This window comes from Pogonomyrmex barbatus, unplaced genomic scaffold (genome assembly GCF_055798465.1).
Source record: "Pogonomyrmex barbatus isolate J1 unplaced genomic scaffold, ASM5579846v1 scaffold2, whole genome shotgun sequence".
NCBI classification, from domain to species: domain Eukaryota; kingdom Metazoa; phylum Arthropoda; class Insecta; order Hymenoptera; family Formicidae; genus Pogonomyrmex; species Pogonomyrmex barbatus.
The window spans coordinates 19,820,104-19,843,379 of record NW_028297116.1 but is presented as its reverse complement, the minus strand read 5'-3'; the positions used below and the strand labels follow the sequence as shown (position 1 = coordinate 19,843,379).

Below are 23,276 nucleotides of genomic sequence, written 5' to 3'. Positions count from 1 at the left end.
AACGTTCCTGCTGAGAGTTAGGGTCACTGATCGACCTAGTCTTAAAAAAAGAGAGAACAAGCGGATTTTATTACCATTGAGTTACAGGATCCATAAAATCACTCGGCTATATTTTGCATTATGTAAATGTCGATTTTCCGAACGGATGTCATTTACAAAAAGTGTCCCCCTTTTTAGCTATATGATTACTCATCACTGATAAGACGATAGATGGAAAGTTTAATGACGTAATCTGTAAAAAAAAATCAAGCGTATTAGAAGGAAATAATAAATCGCAAATTAATGAGCGGATAAATTGCTTCGATAATTATCGCTTATAGAATCGATAATAATGTAATTTTCTTTACACATGTCGCCGTCATGTAATCAGTCGAATTAATAAACAGCGTGTGATTAATGAGAGTGCTTTCCAAGAGGAGCGAATTTAAGGGAGACAACTGCAACTTGAAACATTAACTTCACGCGAAAAATATTTTAAAACGTATGTAAAACATTTTAGATGACCATATCCTAGATTTTTTCTAATAAGACATTATAAATATCATCGGTATGTTTTGTACTCACGATGAAAAAAAATGGATGACATTCTCTCTCGTCGCCAAAAAACTTACTCACGCGAAATTGAGTAAATATCCATTATGTGCGGCATCAACGGAAGACGATGATTCCGGCCTTCGTTGATTGAATCATGTCCAAAAATGTAAAGATAATTCTCACGTCATAAAGAAATAGTTAATACTAATTTCTCGAATTTAGCTCCAGGGTTTCATTTGTGCTCAAGGACATTTCGTTTCATATTCGTCTCGACATCATTATACTATGATTAACAATAAGAGATATTCACATTATAATTTATAAATTAAAATACGCTTTTTTAGTCTTTAGAAAAAGACAATTGTAATAATTTTTTTCGGAGATAAAAGAAAAATATCCGAATGATCTTCCAATAATTTTGACATAGACTTTTCTCTTTTATTCACAACCGCGATTTGCTCATATAACGAACAATTGACTAACACATAGTATAGCGTTGCTTATGTATAGCAGATATCTTTGTATATAATTAGAGTTTCTACACGAATTCGAAGTCAGATGAGTGTCAGATGATTTTTTTTTTGTTTTGCAGAATGTAACTTTGTGTGTAACTCTTGTGAGATCACCCATGTTCGAATTACGTTCCCGAGATTTTGTAGAAACCGATATGCGAATACTTCCAAACAGGTGCATATAAAATCACACAATGTAGACAACTGCATTTACCTCACATCCGGTTTTATCCGGTTTTATCCGGTTAATTGCACGCGTCGAGTGCACCGTGAGAATTTTTAATTTTAGCTAAATAATGCGTGATATTATTTAAAAATGTCTATAAAAGATGATCGTCTATAAAAGAAGAATCTTAGAAACTATATTAATTAACGATGGAATTGTTTTCAACAATTTTAAAATACAACTTCAAATTAACAAAATAAAAATGTATTATTGCGTAATGCTGAAAATTTCATTTGTCAAGTTTCAGTGAACGGCACGTTCTTTTTAATATGAATAAAAACATTTTTATCGATTAAGGCTATCGTTGTCATAGACTAATGTATAATCTCGTATATTCTGCTTCTCTCCCACGGATTTTCCGCCTCCATTTGGATCATTTATTTCCTTAACACGGCTCGCGCATCAGCGTTATCATTATCGCTGTTACGTGCTTTCTGAAAGCGCATCTAACAAGTGCCGAGTCAAGGATTCGATCCACCTGCGGGCTCGTTATTTCGCCGTCAAATGCGTAGCGACGATGAACGTAAAACAATCGACCTCGGTGTATGCACGTGGTATCTGGATGCACCTATTCGTAGCCGCGTAGCGAATCCGATAAGAGCACCTGCCAAGTCAGCCCGCAACAAATGAGATCGTTTAAGTCGTTTGTCGTTTCAGTTAAGCACGTGAGTCAGGGATTTTCTGATGAATAGAGAAAGAAAGAAAGACTATTTTTCTCTAGAAATTTTTCAATACTCAAATACACCTTTATCTTTTCTTTTATCTCGTCTCGACAGATCGTTAATATGGATCGTCGAATAAGAAATCTATCATTCGCGCAATTAAAGTACGCAAAGTTTGATTTCGACAGTTTGGTTGTTTTTCGCGCGGATAAATTTTTAATTAAATTATTGATCTTCTTATTGAATCGATTTTATTGACCGATTTTGCAGGACTCTACGGCACGCTGTTTAGGCGCAACAAAGAGGCGGCCTTCTCGAATTACAGGCTGTGGGAGAGCGCCGGCTTCGTGATCGCGTACGCGTACAGCACGCACCTCTGTGCCCGTATGAAGCTGTACGTGTTGCTGACGGTGCTGATCACCGGCACCACGGGCTACATCATCGTCGAGCTGCTGCACAGACGCAAGCAACGGCGGCTCAAGGCGCTCGCCGAGGATCCGAAAGCCGCTCAGGCGGCCGCCGAGGCGAACCAGCCGGAGGAGACCGACGACGAGAAGGACGATCTTGACGACGAGATCATTATCACGCATCTGTGAACGACTGGTCCGCGTAATCGACGTAGTCGTTTCTCTTTCAAAGCTCCTCGCGTCCGCGCCGCTTTCCCGTCTCGTCGACGGGGGACTCGAGACGACGGCCGGAAGACTCAATCAATCGATTTCGCGAGCACCACCATTTCCTTCGCTATATCCGCCGAGATCTTCCGCCTGTCATCCCCTCGTTCTCGCTTCATCGGTCCGTCTATTCTGAGATAGAACCATAGTAGAATCAATGACCAGCCGCGGCACTCTTCCCCGTTGATGATGGCGAGGAAAGCGTACTCTCAGTGGGCAACGCTGCCTCCGGAACGAGAGATCGCGGAATCACGTTCTGTCGTGAGGTGATCAAGGTTGATCCTCGAGGGAACGGTGGGTATGCCCACACCTTCCACGATGAAGTGGAGATGCCGGGCGTCGAGTCCATCTTCGCGGACGCTTCTCTCCAAGGTAACGCCGAATGCGACGCGTCTCTCTGGACTGAAATCTGGCTTCTACCTTCCTCAGAGGGATGAGTCGATGAGCCGACAAGTAATACACTTATCAATATGATGGTGCTAAGAAACGTATGGTGACGTAAAACTCGCGTGCTACTAGGAACATAGAATTTCCGCCATCGTTGCTCGGAGCTGTCAAATTAATGCCATGATGAGGAATCATCTTGATTCACGATTCACGTTTCTGAGACCTCATTATCGCGTTTATGTGATCGTGGAAATAACGCGCGGCGCGGAGATGAAAGCGCATTTTATTGCGCACAGACCACGCGCGCTTCTGCAAGACGTGTGTTAAAAATGAGAATTTTAGAACTCAATTTGTATCACGTTTTTTTTTTTATTGAGAAAATGTCCTGGCGATCGTTATTTGCGTATCGTGTATCGAGAAGAAGAAATGCAAGAAGCACTTTTGCTTTTTCAGATTTGGGAACATTAAACATCTCGATTTTTATTATCTTGTTAAATAATAGAAAAATTTTTGTGATCCTATTAGGCTTTCAAATTTTATATTTGTAATGCTAATATAAAGAAATGCGTCGGTTCCGGCATTTATTTAATTAGTCTGATGATCTTTATAAATTCGAATATTTTCATTATAAATTGACTATAATTTGTAAAGATTATCATACTTCATAAGTAGAAATATATATGACACATATAGCTGTAATTAACGAAGATAACAGGTTTCGATGAAAATTATATTCGAAGATAAAATATTTTTCTTTGAATTCATAACGCTCTATTGTTTAAAAAAAAGAGACAATCATTATCATGAAACAATCGTCGGCAAACGGTGTTTTTTCAATCAAGGAATGCTGTTATCGGTCACGTTGGCAGACGAAGTTCCTTGAATTTCATTTTTTTCTTGTGAAATGTTAGTTTATATATAGAAACAATATTTTTTTTGCTGGGATAAATGAGTCAAATAGAATAAACAGAAATTCATTCTTCATGGAACTGAGTTTCAAATTTTTAAAGTTTTACTAATTTTTAAAGTTTTTTTATTTATATATATTTTTTATTTTTAATTTTGTTTTATCTTATACAAGAAGAAATTCATTTTTAATTATATAATTGAAAAATATCTTTTACAAATATCGTACAAAAAAAGTTTCGTTTTATTCCATATTTATTAATATCATCGCAATTTAAAAATTCGAAGAATGCAACTTTGTTTCGTATTTATTTTCCGCTGAAATTTTATCGCGAGCCGCTTTTCGTTCAAGCGGTCAAGGCACAAGAAATATATCAAGTTACTATAAAACATCATAAAAATAAACACCATAAATCTCTTGGATGCAACATTCCGTTCTGTTATATGTTCCATCCTATACAGGACTTTGGTAGTTCAAGAGTCTACGATGTAAGCTTAGGATACGGAGGCAATCCTAATGAGATTCGTTCTTGCGAGTCGTCGTCATGTTGATAGAACGCCGATTATCTTTTCTGTCCACGAACCTGTCCACGAACCTGTCCAGAAAAGAAGAAAAAAAATTATAAGAATTGCATCACATGTGACATGCAGTACACCTTTATTATCTGTAAAAAGATGGTCGGTACGTGAGAATATGAAAAACTCATGTCTCCGAGTTCCGCGAAATTATGAGCATTCTTTATAAATACTTCGATTAATATTCTCGCTAATTACTTACTGTGTAATTATGAAGGAAATCGAGAGAAAGCGTCTTCTTTTAGAAGGTCATCTTGATGATTTCATACGTTACTGAATTGACAAGCTACTTCATTCAAAAATTCATCAGAAATAAAAATAAAATTCGATTAGCGTAGCGTTGATTGAAAATTAAAATAGATTAATGTTGGTTCCAACATTTATTGAAATTGATTAATTTAGATTGTAGAGATTGAAAAAAGCTATACGCTTCTATTTAGAAAAATTCATCTTCGTCTATTTATCTAATCTAAAAACATCTCACGAAGCTTTTGTATAAGATGCTACGGAGACCTAGACCGTTCTATTAGCAGCAGCGTATGTAAAATCAAGTATTTCAGGTCTGGTCCGTTTCCGATAATTATCGCGCAACCCGGTGGATTAATTGCGTGCGTGCTGCTCTTATCTGGCGCTTATCAGTCTCGTGCGGCTCCGTCCGTTACGCATTTGCTCCACGTGCTCTCAGAGCCGGCGCGGTAAACCAGACGCGCGACTCCACAGTTCGCGTTTCCACAAACGATCGGGTGACCGAGCCGACTACTTTTTTTTCCGCCAGAGCGATCAGAACGGGCAAGAAGCCGGGGATAGGAAACCCGCGCGGCAATCCTGTCTCCCGGACGGGACATTCGAGCCTCGGTGGTACCAGCCGCCTATTTATACATCACCCCACGGTACCAATCCGTCCGATCGACATCGCGTCGCGTCCGCGTCTCGTTTCCGTTTTATTGGTTCCGTTCAAGTTTCTCTTGCTCGTTTTCCGCATCGGTGCGACGAGAACCCGTCCCGCCGGCGCGGCGCGGCGCGGCGCGAGTATTGCGATTTTCTGCGCGGTCGGCGCCGTCGTCTCGATGAGAGCCCCGTAATGACGGCGCTGAGTACGGAACGCGCCGCGTGTAACGACCAGCTCGCTTTGCTCGCTTTTGCCAGCTGGATTTTTACGCGCGTCGCCGTGCTCCTCCGCCTTCTTTCATCTTTCGCCTTTTCTCTCATCGCCTCCTTCTCTCTTTCCGCCCCGTCTACACGGCGCCGCGGAAAGTATCACGCTACTCGGCGGGGTCGCGCTTTTAACTCCGCGCTACGTTACGTCCCTCCCGCGTCCCGCTCCGTCGCGGTGAATTCCTGCCGTTCTCGTCGCAGAATTCTGAAAGTGGGATGGACACGAGCAACGAACGATGAGATGATCGGTATTAATCGCGCGAAATGAAACGACAACCGGTCACCATGAGTCTCCTCTCTTTTTTTTTCTTCTCTCGAGTACCGTGCGTTCTCCCGCGCCTGTTACACCCGAAGTGGGATGAAACGATCGTCGAGATAAGATAAAGAGCGACGAGTCTTATTCACTACGTTTCAATTGAAAATTATTGAAATTAAAATTCTTGCATTTTTTTTATTCAATCTTGGTGTTTGGCGAGTGTAGGCTCCGAAAAACTTTTTCAAAAATTTGCGAGCGTAAATAACGATCACGCGACATTTGTTTAAAAAGTGATACGTTCTATCATACACGTCGACGAAACGTGCATACATGCCTTATATATGCCTTATACATAAGATATCTGGTTTCTTACAGTCACATCAAGAATGTTTCCTGTATAGTCTAACTGCTCTATCTTATTCTTCTTTGTTACATCGCGAACATTGTAGATTTAAGTAGCTCGAGTTATTTGGTATAGCAACGGCAACTGAATTAGCAGTTAAATCGGATTAAAATCAAAACATTAAAATTATCCGAAAAAAAAGTATAAATTGCTAATTGAAAGAGGATTGCTTTATTTGAAATCCACTTCACTTTCGGTCTGACTTTATCTGCGGTTGCTATGCGTAATTAATATTGCAATTAAATAAATAGTTTTACGGCACAAAGCATAAAATGGATGAATGAAGATTGAGGGGGGAGGGATGGCAGCGAGCCCTCGGGACGTCTGTGTAATTCTCGAAGGAGCACCAGTTCTCTACTTTGTTGAACTTTAAAGGGACGAAGTCACAAGTCACGTTCAGTTCAGAATCTGCACCTCGAATGCATCGAGAAGAAGACATGGTTTAACGGGGACCACGATCTAACATATATACTTTAAGCCTGCGAGATTAGACTTCCTAGATTTTATTTGAAAAGTACACTTAGAGAGATCCATACATATCTGTTTAGGAGAAGATGAAACATCTGCGGAGAGAGAAGATTTTCATCGGTTCGGGTCAATAATATTTGGGACCATTCCGATTTACGTTCTTTTTTGCTCTTACTTGAGATTTGTAAATATATGATTAATATTAATCGCTAGATATATTATAATTGTGCGAATGGAAAGAGCAATTGGAAAGAGCAACTCATCGCTTCACATATCGAGCAAGTCCTTTGAACATTGTTTTCTGTTATTTCTATTGAAAAACTACATTCATGCGCGTCGAAAGAGCGCAATTCCGGATTATATTGTTATCGCGCTTCTCTCTTCTTTCCCTGTCAAGATCATTAATCCTGTTCTTTTTACGCTCTTGCTCCGTTCTCTTATGTCTCTCCACAACATGCGAGCATATACTTATCTCGTTTTAAGTACAGGAACGTACTGGGAGAGCGATAAAAAGGAACAGATCTGTTGCTTTTGCATGGATATTTGCTACTTTTTGGACACGCATGAACGCGGTTGTTATACATATATCCTTAGATGAGCTAAGGGGATCCAGCGTATCTGCTAAGTTTGTTGTTTTATCGATAAAAGGAATCGTGCGCTGATTATTATCGATGCGCCCGATAAGTTGTACAGTATATATTATTATTATATGTTCTCACTTCCCTATTATATATACTATTGCGTTCGATTGTTATCGTACATTATGATGACACGTTGATCATAGTTACAATCATTAATTGTTATATTGTCAGATTATTGCTGTAGGTAATAATATATTATTATATCATTTTGTCCGACGTAACGTTATGTAACGATAAGAGAATCATTTTATTAAAATTGTCGAGTAAGATAACTAATATGAGTGATTTGATTCTTTTAATTTCCCTTGACTGTTTTCCGTTTTATTTTACATTGATTTGTCAACAATTCTTTGTCAATTAATTAAATCTATCGCCAAATCGAATTTTTATTGATTTCACAGAATCAAAAATACTGATTATGTGATGATTTATGATAATAATTTTTAAATACAATTTACCATATATATTTATTTACCATATATATTTACTATAATCTTAATAAATAACAAATAAAAATTACGTTTCTAAATCAATAGAGCACAATTAAAATAAATGTGATTAAAATATCATATCAATATTATATTTTAAAAGCGTCAATTTTTTAAGCATATAAAATTATGTAAGTTAGTTTGAGGATTCACAGAGAGAATTGGAGAAGGTGTAATTTTATCGATTCGTCGTTCTTGCGAGAGCAGAAGAATAAAGAAGGAAGCAATTGCTGCTATTATTACACGTTATCTTGTTACATAACATTATAAATACTATTTGCTCTATCAAAGTTAGGCTTATTCACTATCCTCTAGCTCAAGACTTGCAAATCTAAATTAGAAAATTAAAGCATTTCAATCATCTGTGTTTATCTAGTGTTAAATTATATGTTTTAATTATGAAACATGTTGGATTATTAAATGCGATTGAAATATAACAATATTAATATACTCTGTTATAACAAGTTTTATTATATGATGTATAATTTATTGCAATATTTGACATTACGTACACAAGTTTACTTATCATACAATAATGCATATTTATATTTGCATACGCTTTAGGCATTACAAAACTTTTAAAAATTCTGTATACAGAATATAAAAATATTTAACAATTATATTTTAGACACCTATAATTCTGATTTTTATGGATATAGGAAAAGATTTATATAAAATCATTACAATGTTATTGGAATGTAAAATCTAATATGTAAAAAATTTATTTCTCTAAAGATGCAATCGCATGCATTATCATTTATATATAGCTAACTAAATTTTACAAATAAATGAAATAAGTACAAAGAGAAGTATCATTTATATTTATATACAAAATTAATGAACAAAATAACATTTCTATATTAACAAAAATTTAAATGTAAAAAATATAATTGCAATCTTGAATTATCTACTCTAGTGTATAATAATTAGAATAAAGTAAATAAGTAAATAAACACATGTTATATACATGTAATAAACACATTTAAAATAATATTTCACAAATCTAAGTATTTCTTTATCAGAAAACAAATTTACTTCTAAAGATATTATTATCAAAATTGTATCATTTTTTTGTTACTTTAATACAATAAAATTACTTCTTAAAATGCTGCTTAGATTTTATGTACAGTCTATTTAATACTTTAATATTAATGTTTTGTGGCACACATGTGTAAGTAATATAAGTAAGTAAATATAGCTATAATAAATATAGATAATAATATGAAATAATAAATATATAATGTATGGATACATATATGTATGAATACATATTTATCATTTCATTGAGCATGTTTTAAGTATATATTCAAAAATATTAAGTAATCCCTTATTACAAAAGACTTTTTCAAACTTAATACATTAGAATACCTTATATATTTATATAAAACAGTAAAATGATTATGATATTGCGTATAAAATACCATTATCTAAATGATCAAGAGTATTAATAAATTAGAAATATATCTTATTTCTTTTGTTACTAAAAAATAATTTATATAGACCAATGTGTATATATACAATGTGTATACGTACAATAAGTATATTTAATATGTATAAAAAAGCATGCTATAACAGCTTCCCTAATACATGATTAATATCACTTATTGGCATGATCATTATATTAATTATGAGTACAGTAACATCAGATTATTTTATATCAATACTCTGTACTTTCAATATTTGTATAGAATAAATGGTTACTCGTGGCATCGGTTTATCTATTATTATATAAAATGCTATCGGAAAAAATGTTGATAACAATACAGCCAATAAAATTATTATATAATAGCATCTAAATGGCAGGCAAAAATGATATTAATCCTTAACAATGTAATAAAGACCATATATAAATAGTATTTCCTAAATCTTATTTTTTTCTACATGCCTAAATCTAAAAGCTATAAAATTCGTGAAACTATTTGCTGAAACTATAAATATGCATTTTTGTTGGAAGACTTGATGCAAGATTTTAGGTTATTACAATCTATCGTTAAGTATCTTATATGAAAGAAGCACAAAAGGCACTATAATACTGTCAGTTTTATAATTTCTACTCTTCTATTCTTCTATTGAAAAATGTGGCAATCGTCTATCTTAGTGATAAGTGTCAGATATATACGTGTTATTTACAAAATTGTGCTATCTTCCTTAAGTACCAAAGTTTCGAGGTTTGCTAGTATTGCGGGAAAATTAAAAGTAACATTGTACAAAAATTTTTAACTATATATTCAACTGGCATTCGATATATCGATATCTATAGTTTCTTCTTTAAGTAACATTCGTCTGTCTTCCTTTGTATTGCTTTGCTTTTTACCGCTACTTTTACGTTTGCCTCTATTAGTTACACCATCCTCCTCGTCCATCATACGTAGAATCAGCGTTTGATCAGAGCTTTCTATAGGCGCTATCGAAATGTCACGCACGGCACGAAATTTACCGCAGTTATTCAAATGTTCGTTCTCCAAACGGAAAAAGTTCCATACAAATCGCCTAAAAATATTTACATTAAAACAAGAAAAAAAAATTAAAAATTTGAGAAGTGACAAAAAATTTACCTAAAAACTTCGAGAGGTGCTACAATAGAAGTCATTAAGTCGCCTGAGATGTATTTGAATTCAACGAGGATAAAACTCGCAATCCATATAAATCGTAATATAAAATCTTCTATTATTGCAAAATAATAAAACCACTAAAACACATGTGTAAAATGTAATACCCCATTTTGCATTCGAGCATCGTTGTTTGTTATTTTACTTACGGCAGTCGAGTAAACCATTTCCTCGCGTAGAAAACGGTTTTCGCCGGCGTTACTATCTAAAAGGCCCCAATCCATCTTAAGATCCCATGTGTATGAATATATCGAATTAATAAGACAACTGCAAATCCACAGCCACAACCATGGATTTTCCCACCGATTATTATATTCCGCTGAAAAAAAACGCATCATCCCATTGTCGTTTTCAAGAATGTGAACCACGCGAAAACTTTTAGTTAACTTAATTTAACCTACCTGCATGATAACCGTATAAAGTACTAGTTGCAACAACGAGAAACGTTGTGGAATATTTTCCAGCGTTTACTAGATGTGGAAATGCCTCTTTAGAATCTCGGTATCTACGAACACACTGCGCGAAGCGAAACCACGCCGGTAGACAATTCACAATAGGTCTGACGATAAGAGAGCCTGACATGCACTGCATAGTATCGCCTGCCTTCAACCAATTGCCATTTACAATGTAGAAGCATATCAAAAAATGAAAGTCTAAGAACGCGGTCGCTAAACTGTTGAACTGATCCGCCAGCCAGAAATCAGCAAAATTGACATATGCGAATGGCGATATTAAAATGCGTCCCTAAAATAAAGCAGAAGACTATGTTCAATTTTTCACATGACAAGAGAAATGACGCCATGCAGATTATACTTACTATGATCTTCAGCAACCAGAAACGAGCTTCGTGGCGAAACATCTTCACCGGATTTAATAGAAAGATCAGCATAAGGCAAACGAGCGCTAACGGATTTACATACGGCGGAATGCTCAGGCTTGTACTGTATAAAAAACTTAACAAACTAAGTGTCCAAACTACTCCAAGGACTGCAGCCAATTCCATGAGATGTTGCTCCGAAAGATGATTTCGCGGGTCCAACTCGAATATCAAAACGTGGTTGACACCGGAAGATCTCCATCCGTAGACGTTAATTCCGATAAGGAATAAAAATTCGATGATAAGGAAAGGACCTCGATATAATCTAAATGCAATCTTCAAATTCTCACCACTGTCATGAAAGACGGCTAAAAATAATGACATATTTCTGAATAATACAATTGCAAATACGTCATAATGCATAATGCGTGGATGAAACTACGATACCTGAAAGAATAACTGCAACAGCTAGAATAATAAAACTACCGGAGAATAAGCCAACTTTGAAAGTAGTCCACGGACTCTGATGCTCGCCAAGCGGTGGCACACGAAGACGTTTCATAGCACGCTGTCGATCGCCGCCCTCGAGATCGTTCGTCACCGTGGTTTCCGTTTCCTGTATCAGTCTGTCTATGTCCTTGGACGTATAGAAGTGTGACGTCTCCACGCATTCGACCCTCCATTTTGAACCAGCGTCAACTGATAGTAACTAAAAAGTATTTAACAATCTGTTGTAGAAATTAAAATTCACTGTATAATAAAGCAATACAAGCTGCTGAGGACAATTATGGTTTTTACTTGGATTTGCACAGAGAATACAGGTATGAATAGTAGCTGTTTCATGCACCATTATTTCGCAACTAATAGAAGAAAATGTATGATGGTAATGGTATTAGGATAATTGTAGCCTCTGAAATTACACAAGCTATAACCATAACACGAAAAGCCATAACACGAAAAAAATTACAAGAGCCATTATAATACCTTGTCATGTTTCTTCAGAATCTTACGGAATCCAGTGTGATTTAAGTTCTGATAATTCTGAAGAAGGATTAGGGAGAGATAAAATTCTGAAAATGCAAGTTTTAGATCTCGAAGCTTTCTGATAGGTAATAGCGGCCTCGCGTTGGCCTTCCCTTTATTCTTCCCGCTACCCTGTTGCAATTCCAGCGCAGTCTTCAATTCATTTTGCAGAGCTGCATATTTGCGCGTAGCCTCTGCCAATTTTTCTACCGCAAAGCAATTGACATCAGTTGACGTGATTGTAAAAAATTATAAGATTGTTTTAAAAGATTAATTGACTTCTTTCTGCCAGAGATATCCTTACCTGAGTAAAATGTATTGATTTTCTTTAATTCACGATCACAAAATGTAAAAAACACCTCATCGAACGATGCAAAATGGCGTGATATTACTTCTGGTTCTACACTCTCATCTGAAGGCGCTTCTTCTACCGCCGTATAAAGCATTGCTTTCATTTCCTACAAAACAGCGCAATTGAAAGTACATCTACATAGTAATATTTATTAACATTAACGAGTTTCTTCACAACTGAAATATACATTTATACTTAAAATAAAATATATGAAGTTAGATAAAAGTAAGAAAGAAAATTAAGATTTAGTCCAGTGCAATAATGTCTGTATTATCATAATTCTATTTCTCGTGTGCATCTTTAAATCTTTTCATTCACAAACGCAGGAAACTGTTGACATAATATTATCTTTTCAAAATTGAGAGCCGTTGATGTATTATTGTGTAATGTTCTTTATCAAGTATATTAATATGCTTGTAAATATGTGCATAAACATGTTTTTAAAATTATATATAATATTTCTTTTTCTAATATCAAAATTTCCAACTTCCAACATTAAGTTTTATGTAATTGAATATGTAATTGACTCTCAAGATGAAACATTGATTAAGACAAACGGGCGTTAAAATATATTATATATCAATTATACCTCATAGCTAATATACTGTTTACGCCACTCAGGCGTAATATGAGCTGACAAATGTTCTGCGAACTTCATGTTGTTTCGCACGCAATTTAATCACTAGCACTAAGAGAAATCTGAAAGAAAAATACATGATTAAAATCGAAAAGAAGAAATGATCCTTTTAATCGCAAGAGGCGATTACCAGAAAGATCGTCGGAGTCTATAAGTCCTCATTACTCACCTGAGCCCATCTGAATCCGGAGCAAAATTATAACTGGCATTTATAACGTGCCAAGGAACTTTGTCGGCAGAGCGGCCGACGCTTTGTCCGCTGCTGTTTAATGCGACGGTAAATATTTAGTCGGCCGCGAGATAAAGATCGCTATTTGGCGTTCGTGGCAACAAACGGAGCTCGCGCGATTGCCCGGAGAATCTGAATTCTTCCGTACCACGCGTTATCGCGTTTCATTAATTAAACTACTGATTGGGAACGATCGAGTTTCTCGGAAATAAGGCGATCTCCTCGCGATTCAAATGTTTATAATTACTCGCAAGTTGATTAGTCATACGTGGTCATTAGCTGTCATACGGCCGCTCACGAGACAACTCACGAGACGACCGCCATCAGCTATCGATACGCTCGTAAAACCTTGTCATTCTCAATGACATTTCTAAAGCGATGCTTTTCATGGCAGGAAAGAATTGGACAAAACTGGATGTCCGATCATGAACAGCGATGATGAAGTAAATTTACTTCTTTTTGTATTTTATTTCTCTTCCTTTGTTTTTTTCTACTTGCAAAAACATCTAATATGTAACGAGAAATAATAAAATATATATTATCTAATATACTATCTAATAGATTATAAGAAATAGATAAATACCATAAATACTATATATATTACTATTATTATTTGTATCAATTATATTTATATCTACATATTTTATTGTGTAAAATGAAAAAATGTTTCTGTGTAAAAAAAAATAAAATTAATTAACTATCTTATTTTAAACGTTTTTTAACATTTAAAAATAAAATTTAATTTTAATTAGATAATGAGATTTTTTTTATTTTTAATTTATTAATAAATTAAACAGATGCGGGCTATTTATCTTTTTAAATAAGAACAAAAATTATATAATATTGTTAAGAAGATATTGACTATATCGATATCAATCACGATCTATCCGATAGATGGCGAAAGTTTTCATGGTGGCGGCATATCAAAGGGTTTGTATTACACGTGTTTCCTTTTTTGTGAAGGCAAAAAATGTGAACATCCAAACAAAAAATACGCGCGGCGTTTTTTTATAATGCACCTGTGGATTTTTAAAATTATATATAGCTATACTTCTTTAAAAATAGACGTAGAGACATGGGACAAAGACGAATCTTCTTCATTTCGCACAAATGTTTATGTTAAATACATATATTCTTATCATGAGACACCATTATGTGTATATACAGAGTGTCCGATTATGCAGAATACAGTATAAAATATCTCAAAAACTCTAAGTAGTTATTTTTTTTAATGTTTAATATTTAATCGTGATACTTCTTCAACTTTCTTAAATTTTCTCTTTCTGTTTATTCTTGTTATTTATATTTCTTGGTGCTGCTGTTTTATTTATTAGTTAACTCTTCTTTATTTCTTTATGCGCGCTACATGTTATTTACTTTTTAAACAAAAGGAGCAAAAATTATATAATACTGTTACACTACTAACGCACTATTAAAATTATATAATAATGTTACAACAATTGTCATAATGATCTTTGCGATGACAATCGCTCACGAAGTAAATAATGAAAAAACTAATCAGCTTTGTGGAAAAACGACAATAATAACGTCGACATATTCGAGTATCGATTGCTTTTTTTAAGGGTCGTCTACAATAGAGAAGTGAATTTTAAGCGTAAGAAATTGACCAAACACAATCGATTATTCTTTCATAAATCGATTATAATTGGTCAATTTCTTGCGGCTTAAAGCTCATTTCTCAATTGTAGGTGACACATTAGAAATGGATTAGAGTAAACGCATAAAATGGATTAAAATAAAAGTAAATGAAAATGGAAAGAAATCAATAATGATTTAACAATTGATATTTAATAAATTATGATCAAAATTTATTAATAATTTAAATAAACAGAATTTTGTGAGGAAAATGATAAGTACAAACGTAATAAAGATATAAATTTAGTAAAAATAATGGCAGATAAAAATTTTTTAATTATAATTCACAAATAAATTATCTAATTATAAATTGTTATATTACATTACATACAACATTACAACTGTTATATTAGGTTTCTGTAATATGGCCGAAGGTAAGACAGGTCATGTTAAATGAGAGATAAGTTTGCTTTTGTGCCGCGTTACATCTTAACTTAAAAGAAGATAGATATATAATCCATCATTAGATAAAGAGAGAAAGAAAAAAAAAGAAAGAAAAAAAGTATAAACACGGACTTTTGCTTGTAATCGCTGCTCCGATTGCTTTAAATAACATTGTTATTTTTCAATTATCTATATCAGTCTTATCATGTATTATGCCTATTAAAATTTCTGCAAGAGAGATTCAGAATCGAAATCGTATGTTCGTGGTATAGTAATAACGGACAAGAAAGTTCTCTGTTTAACCTGAAAGAAAAGGTAAGGTTGATAATTTTTTTTATAAGAAATATATAAATCTATTCTGCACAAATAATGAATATGCTTTCCTTTTACGGTATTATCAAAAGACAAAAATGCTGCAAATAAAAGAGAAATACCATCTGTTTACATTTATATAATAAGTTTTTACTTACCCTGTTTTAATACAAATTTTTTTAATTTATATATTTCTTTCAGCTTCCACTCCAAAAAAAATAGGAATAAGAACGTATCTTAAAATGCGGTTTTTATTATTATTGCCTGTTATATTAAGTATCTTAAGTGTCAGTACAGCATGGCGTACTTTCTTAAGAGGTCGAAGTAAAGGTGGTAACTTAGGAAAACCACCTGTATCCGCTGGAACATTGCTTCCTAAGGAACAATGGTTTACGCAATATCTAGATCATTTTAATCCAACTGATGTCCATGTTTGGAAACAAGTAATATAAGTATATTAATTAAAATATTTATTATGTTATGTTTCATTTATTATTTTATCAAAGAGCTTTTAAGTTTTAGTATTATTATGTATGAATTGTTACTTTTTTTCAGAGATATTTTGTTAATTCTGATTTTTATAAACCTCATGGTCCAGTGTTTTTAATGATCGGAGCTGAAGGTATAGCGAATCCTGAATGGATGGTTGAAGGTCAATGGATTGAATATGCCAAAGAACTTGGAGCGATGTGCTTCTACCTAGAACATCGTTTTTATGGAAAAAGTCACCCTACTTCGTATGTGAAAAACACGAATGGATAAATAATAAGAGGAAAAGTTATTTCAAAAATTTACATTATATGTTATAAATAAAATTGCAGAGATCTTAGCGTAAAAAACTTGATGTACTTAAGCTCAGAACAGGCATTAGCAGATTTGGCGTATTTTATCGAGAGTGTTAATATTGGTTACAAATTTTCGAATGATACAAAATGGATTGTATTCGGAGGATCGTATGGTGGATCATTGGCAGCTTGGGTGCGTGCCAAATATCCTCACTTGGTGCATGGAGCTGTGTCAGCTAGTGGACCATTACTAGCCCAGATTGATTTTGATGGTAGTATAATTATGGCTGATATCATTTCAACAAGTATATCATTTATGTATATAAATTTTTCTGGTTGCAGAATATTTTATCGTTGTTGCAAATGCTTTGAGAGCGTATTCCAATAAATGTGTTAGTACAATACAAGAGGCTAATTCGCAGATCAATATATTGTTACATCATACTGTTGGTCAACTGCAAATACAGAAGAAATTCAGGTAAGTGTATTTGTCAAGATAACATATTCATCGTGAGGTATTTGTATTTTTTTTTTTTTTACATTGTTACGCTTTACAGATTATGTGACCCGATTGATCCTGGGCATACAAAAAGAGTAGACATTTCCAATTTATATGAAACGTTGGCGGGCAACTTTGCTGATATTGTACAATATAATAAAGACAATCGCAAAAGTTCCAAAACAGCGAATATTACTATTGAGACATTATGTGATATAATGGTGGATGAGAAAATAGGAAAATCTATAGACAGACTTGCCTACGTAAACAGTTTGATATTGAATGCTACCAAAGAGAAATGTTTAGATTATAGATACGACAAAATGATTCATGAACTTCGGAATATCACTTGGGCTAGCGAGCAAGCAGAAGGAGGTATTTAAATTAATATCGTATTTAATACATAAGTTGTTGTATTACTGATCCATTAAATTAATGGCGAACCATAAATAATATTTATAGGACGCCAATGGATGTATCAGACCTGTACAGAATTTGGATTCTTCCAAACTTCCACTGGACAGTCTGATGTGTTCGGAAATAGTTTCCCGGTGAAATTTTTTGTGCAGCAATGCGTCGATATCTTTGGACCTAGGTTTGTTTTCCGTTAAACCATGTTTCAAAATTCAGAATCTTGAAATAATATGAAAACTTTTTTTGCAGATACAACATGAATCTATTAGAATCTGCTGTCAAGCGAACAAATATCATATATGGTGCGTTGAATCTGCAAGTGACAAATGTAGTATTTGTACATGGTTCTATCGATCCTTGGCACGTGCTGGGTATCATACAATCTTCCAATCCACAAGCTCCTGCCATTTATATCAACGGTAAGTGAAATTTGAAATATCTTGTTATTTACTAAGTTTCTAAATACGTTGTTTAATTTATTTAAAGGCACTGCACATTGTGCAAACATGTATCCTCCATCCGAGAACGATATGCCTCAATTAAAAGAAGCTAGAATACAGGTAAAAGGTTTAATCAAGCAATGGTTACAAAATTGAAGCTCTCTTTAGCGTAATATGCATTACATGTGATAATAAATATCATAAACATTAAATAAAATGCCAATTTTTTAAATATTTTAAGAAGATATATTTTTTATGTGGTATCTTTTTTATTACTTTTTTATGCAGGATAAAAGAACATTTGTTGTATTTATATAAATATATTTATTCTAAATTTATATAAATGTGAAATTAAATCTAGATACTTGTATATGCAATTTACGAATTGCGCAATCGATTTGTTATCGTGTACCATGTTTGAGTGACAAAATTGCTTCTTCAGTAGATCAAACAAATTTGCCCCGAATGGCACTATTGTAATTTATTGCGATAAATAGAATCACTGAAATGCGTGCACAGAGTCACTCCGCATGTAATTATCTCAGTCAATTAATAAAGATCTATATTGCTGTAACAATTACATTATTTTTTCAACATTAATCCCAAATGTTTGATAAGTAATGACTATATAGCTAAGTGTTATATATTTATAATACAAACTCGATAGTAGCATATATAATGAAGGTATAATATGATCAACGAAGCACTTATGTACATAGCTGTAACGTGCCTTCGAATCCTCAGTTATTTGCATGCAAAACGCACAGCTCGTACATGTGCACAACAGTTAACACAATATTCAACTTATTCCTAAATGGATAACATCGGCCTTCCCTTAACGATATCTATATGCAATATCCCGTTTTTCTGGAAACATAGTAATCCTTTTAAAGCGAGGCCAAGGTACCCATACTACAGATGTAAGTTCTGCCGATATCTGGTGTCTCCTCGGACAAATTATTTCGAATGGGTAAAGGGTTAACGTAAATCCTCGATCTTACAACTTATAACTTATCTTTAAGCGTTATGTGTTACTCTGTGTCTGTATTTGATCGTTATTATATATTACTTCTTTGCTTTTTTTGGCATATCCTCTGACCAGCTTCTACTACCTTCCTTACGACGAGCGACTATCCATCATCCTTATTCTTAAGGTACAATGTGTATAATATTTACATTCCGTAACAGAACGACGGTAAATAATTTATAACAGAACAATATATGTAGGATCTATTTCGGATTATCATCCGTCTCGATATAACACATCTTAATAGTCTAGGTACTTAGCTTACTGATAATGGAAGATTCGCTGTGCTCCCTCGTTCAAGGAAGATCTTTTAACCCGCAACAGTTGCGAACGCTACGGAATCCTTTCTACAAATCACCGTCCAGATGATCGCAGATGATGACATAGCGAACACGTTTCAATCAAGATTCTCGCTCGCTTTATAGTTTTACTCTCTGTTTAGTATTTATGATGGGATTGCGACTGTCTCCAATCGGGCGTCGCGCTTCCATGATGATGGTGATGATGATGATGATGACGCTTCTTATCGGAGACGCTGGCGTGCTTGCTCGATGGGTATGCGGCCACGTCGCTGACGACCAATTCCGAGCCGTCGCGTTCGGTGTTGTTACCGCGGAAGTTCTCCCGGTATCCTGGTTCATCCAGGGTCTCCTTGCGACGAAGCGGCGGATGACCGCCCTTGTGACCGGCGGTCTCGTGCAGATTCTCCCAGGCTTGGCGGTAATACCGGTTCAGACCCCCTCGGCTCTCCGAGGAACTGCTGTCGAAACTGGCGACGGTGTTACAGTCGGGCGACGCACGATGACGATAGTGTTTACTGCTTCTTCCGCGGTTTCTACATAAAGGAGACGCAGAGACGAACACATTAATAACTTTCTTCCGAGTTACGAGTTTTATATAATTTGGAGTAATTTTCATTCTGCAGCACTATAAGTGAACGAGTAAGCGAAGCATTATGTGCAACGGGGGAAGACTCGATTTGATCCTTCATCATGTGTGCATCTTGTACACTTTATTAAAATGGATAAAAGTAAAACTATATCTGTTACATATTTATATATAATAAAGTAAATGAAAAAATACCCAGAATATTCCTCGTACCATAACCCAAAGCTGTTGGCGATCAAAATGAAAGTGGAAACAAAGAAATAAGTATGTGAGCACAAATGTAGCAATTCTAACATAAAAGATTCGGATATACTATAATATATATAATATATAAAATATATATATATATATATAAAATGCAAACGTCTAATTTGTGCATTAATGTAATCTGAAAGAGATAATAATAATAATAAGTGCAGGCGTGAAAGGAGCACACAATATACATAATTATCTTTTGCCGCAATTTCTGTGCGGCGCGATACTCAGGACTTCTAGACCGCAGTCGTTTCTACTCATCTAGCCGATTTCTTCTCATTTATCAGTAATGACAAGAAACGAAAAGAGTAACGTAATCCCGGAAAACGCAATGAAAGCCGCTTTAATAATACAGACATCTGTTTCTTGATATATGACTACTTTCTAGAACTCTTGAATACGCGGCGGAGTTTTATCTGCCGGAACAGGATGTCAGTGCGTCCAGATGCGTGCAACGCACTACAAAGCCATCTTCTATTTCCGCAAGGTGTGACATGATAAGTCGTGAAACGAGCTACCACTAATAAGAAAGTGCTCAGTAGAAACCTTGCTCTCGTTTACCTTGACTAGTATCACTCGCGAGGGTGGCGCGTGGTAGTTGGTGGTGGTGATGATGGTTGATGTGGTGGGCGGTGGTTGCGTGGAGGGTTGGGGTGGTAGTGGTGATTGCAGGCTTTATTAGGGTAGAACGGTTCTCTCTCTTTCTCTCTTTTCTCTATTTCTTTTCACGGCGGGGATGAGAGGGAGGGGCGGCGATGGCGGTCTACAGAGAGGGGTTCGAGAAGTAGCCGGCGCGGTGCGCCGCCGACAGGCTGAAGGAGTAAGGATGATCGCTACCGCGGCGTGCCGTGAGGTCGCGGCGCCCCAGGTGCTGGTCGGGGAAGGGTAGCGCGAGTAGCGTATACCAACGCGAGGGCATCCCGGTGTCGCCCCTCCCAAGGCCACCACTACCGCCACCCCTCAGCGCACCAACCCCACCGAGCCCCCTGCGGCGCCTTCCTCTGACGCTGCCACTGCCGCTAACCACCGCAACGCACAAATGGACTCTGTGTTAATCATCGTCGTGACGAACTAGACTATCTACGAGAGACTCACGCGATTCCCTGACATCTTAAATCTTGCGACGCGATCTTAGATCTTTATACTACTATCTCTCAACATTACTTTAACTAAGTCATTTTCGTTTATGTTTCTTGTTATCTTCATTGTTAAAAAATTCACTATGATCCTTGAAAATATTCTATTTTTTTATATGAAAAATATATTATGACTCTTTAAGTGGCTGTATAATTTACGTTGAGAATCATTGATTTAGTAAACGACAACAAACTAAAAGAAAATCATTACGGATCAATCAGGAAATGAGAATATGTCTTTTTTGCAAAAGCATAATTTTAGGCTACATTTAAGGTTTGGGCTAAATTACAGGCTAAATTACAGATAAGCTTATGATCAATGAATGAAGGGACGAATAGTACTATTATACCTGCGTAGTTCTATCCGAGATGTTAGAAAACTCTTTTGTTACATCAAGACTCTTAGATACATGTACACGTTTCAGTAAGCGAAATCATCCTCTATGAAAGAGATACAGATTACAATGCAGCGCATACGTATCGCAAGTTAGGGGGAAGACAGAGTGGTAGACTAGAGAACAGAAGGTAGATCAAACTAATACAAAGTAAGCGATACAATGTACAATCCGACCGTCTATATATCGTCTATGTATATCAGGGGTGCGCTTCATCAGAGAAACAGAGAAGATTCGCGGGACGAAGATTTGGCGATGAGATCGAATCATCATCGCTCGACGTGTCTTAACGACCTTTTTTACCTGCGTATGAGTATAACGACTGTCGTGATCACTGCGGCGAGGAACACAAAACCGCCAAACACCCCCAGAGCGATCACGGCCCCCAGATTCAACTTGGCCTGATGGGCACCGCTGGGTTGCTCGGCGCTGTCCACCCGGAAGGGACCAGATGGTTCCGGCACCCCCGCGCCGATCCCCGCTTGTGCATGGTCCACGCCACTTCCAGATATCTCATTATCTTGCGGATGATCGCTGCCGGCGTCGTTGAGCACCGACGAAGGAGGCGTGTGTTTATTCAGGCCAATGCTCGGCCTCTTCGAGACGGTCTCCCTCACCGTAGCTGGGAGTTCCGCGGTGTTAGGCACGTTTCTAGACGGCAAGGAAGTCGTACTTGTGGTCGTCGCACTCGTCGTGGTTCTGATCCTCGGGGTGAGGTACGTCCGAATTTTTGGAGTGGACGAACGTATCGTCGCTCGGGTAGGAGAACTCACAGTTGTCCGTGGTTCTTCTGATAAAAAATAAGGACATGTATGGTTTTATAAATATCGAAATTTATATTGACAAACGTATGTTAATTTATTGTTATTATTTTCATCACAACAATTATTTAACATAATATCCAATTTTTTCAGATTCTATAAAAATGCCAAGAATATAATTTATCGCAATATATTTTTCTGAACATTGTAAAATTTGGATGATAATCGCTACGAGTTTATTTGCATTATTTAGAATACAAATAAAAAATAAAATTTCAATACTACAATTTTCAGTAGATTATGTCTTTATAAAAATTTATAATAAACTCCTTATTATTATAAATCTATAAATAAATACCTATGCAAGTGGGTGCGGCGCGGTCGTATAATCCGGTATTCAAACACATTATTTGTCGAGATCCAACGAGCCGGTAACCCTTTTCACAGGTATAGATGACGATGCTACCGACCAGCAGACTTCGATTGAAGTTATTCCTCGCCGGGACACTTTCACCTTTGTCGATCTCATCTATCTCGACATAACTATGCGCGACCGCAGCCGGCGGATCGCAAAGAATCGGCTCGCATCGCGGCGGTGGACCATTCCAACGCTCATCGATGTCGCAAGTCAATCGGGCGCGTCCTGCGGTCGCAAAGGTCAGCTGATTATCATTTTTCTCATGAACGATTTATACGAGATGTTCGCTCTCTCTTTCTCAGATATGCCGTGAATAATAATGAGCATCGCAATTTGCGATCAATTGCAATACTT

At 35.9% G+C, this 23,276-nt stretch overlaps 4 protein-coding genes across 5 annotated transcripts in view; 2 read left to right on the top strand and 2 right to left on the bottom strand.

Annotated features, from left to right (window-relative positions):
* LOC105423680 (UNC93-like protein) overlaps window positions 1-7,673 on the top strand; it is a 49,930-nt gene extending 42,257 nt beyond the window's left edge. Inside the window, exon 6 of one of the 2 annotated variants that reach the window (XM_089075818.1) lies at window positions 2,205-7,673. In XM_089075818.1, the coding sequence (XP_088931944.1) occupies window positions 2,205-2,530 (326 nt within the window). In that variant the 3' untranslated portion in view covers window positions 2,531-7,673. Of the gene's footprint in view, window positions 1-1,126; window positions 2,151-2,204 lie in introns of those variants that run through there. The other variant, XM_089075819.1, reaches the window with a different exon arrangement.
* A 660-nt stretch (window positions 7,674-8,333) lies between these two features.
* On the bottom strand, window positions 8,334-13,912 carry LOC105423667 (solute carrier family 53 member 1). The gene is made up of 10 exons (XM_011633511.3): window positions 13,493-13,912; window positions 13,276-13,385; window positions 12,639-12,792; window positions 12,296-12,540; window positions 11,759-12,020; window positions 11,312-11,679; window positions 10,896-11,238; window positions 10,644-10,813; window positions 10,441-10,574; window positions 8,334-10,375 (listed from the first exon to the last, which is right to left on the bottom strand). The coding sequence occupies exons 2-10, from the start codon at window positions 13,342-13,344 to the stop codon at window positions 10,114-10,116; spliced, it is 2,007 nt and encodes a 668-aa protein (XP_011631813.1). The 5' UTR covers window positions 13,345-13,385; window positions 13,493-13,912; the 3' UTR covers window positions 8,334-10,113.
* A 1,679-nt stretch (window positions 13,913-15,591) lies between these two features.
* On the top strand, window positions 15,592-18,619 carry LOC105423668 (putative serine protease K12H4.7). The gene is made up of 9 exons (XM_011633512.3): window positions 15,592-15,907; window positions 16,106-16,347; window positions 16,460-16,641; window positions 16,726-16,961; window positions 17,032-17,167; window positions 17,247-17,563; window positions 17,651-17,783; window positions 17,852-18,021; window positions 18,089-18,619. The coding sequence occupies exons 2-9, from the start codon at window positions 16,147-16,149 to the stop codon at window positions 18,196-18,198; spliced, it is 1,485 nt and encodes a 494-aa protein (XP_011631814.2). The 5' UTR covers window positions 15,592-15,907; window positions 16,106-16,146; the 3' UTR covers window positions 18,199-18,619.
* LOC105423669 (uncharacterized) overlaps window positions 17,208-23,276 on the bottom strand; it is a 33,943-nt gene continuing 27,874 nt past the window's right edge. The window contains exons 9-11 of the mRNA XM_011633513.3: window positions 22,863-23,147; window positions 22,047-22,533; window positions 17,208-19,904 (exon numbers count right to left, since the gene is read on the bottom strand). Of these exons, the coding sequence (XP_011631815.2) occupies window positions 19,508-19,904; window positions 22,047-22,533; window positions 22,863-23,147 (1,169 nt within the window). The 3' untranslated portion in view covers window positions 17,208-19,507. The remainder of the gene's footprint in view (window positions 19,905-22,046; window positions 22,534-22,862; window positions 23,148-23,276) is intronic.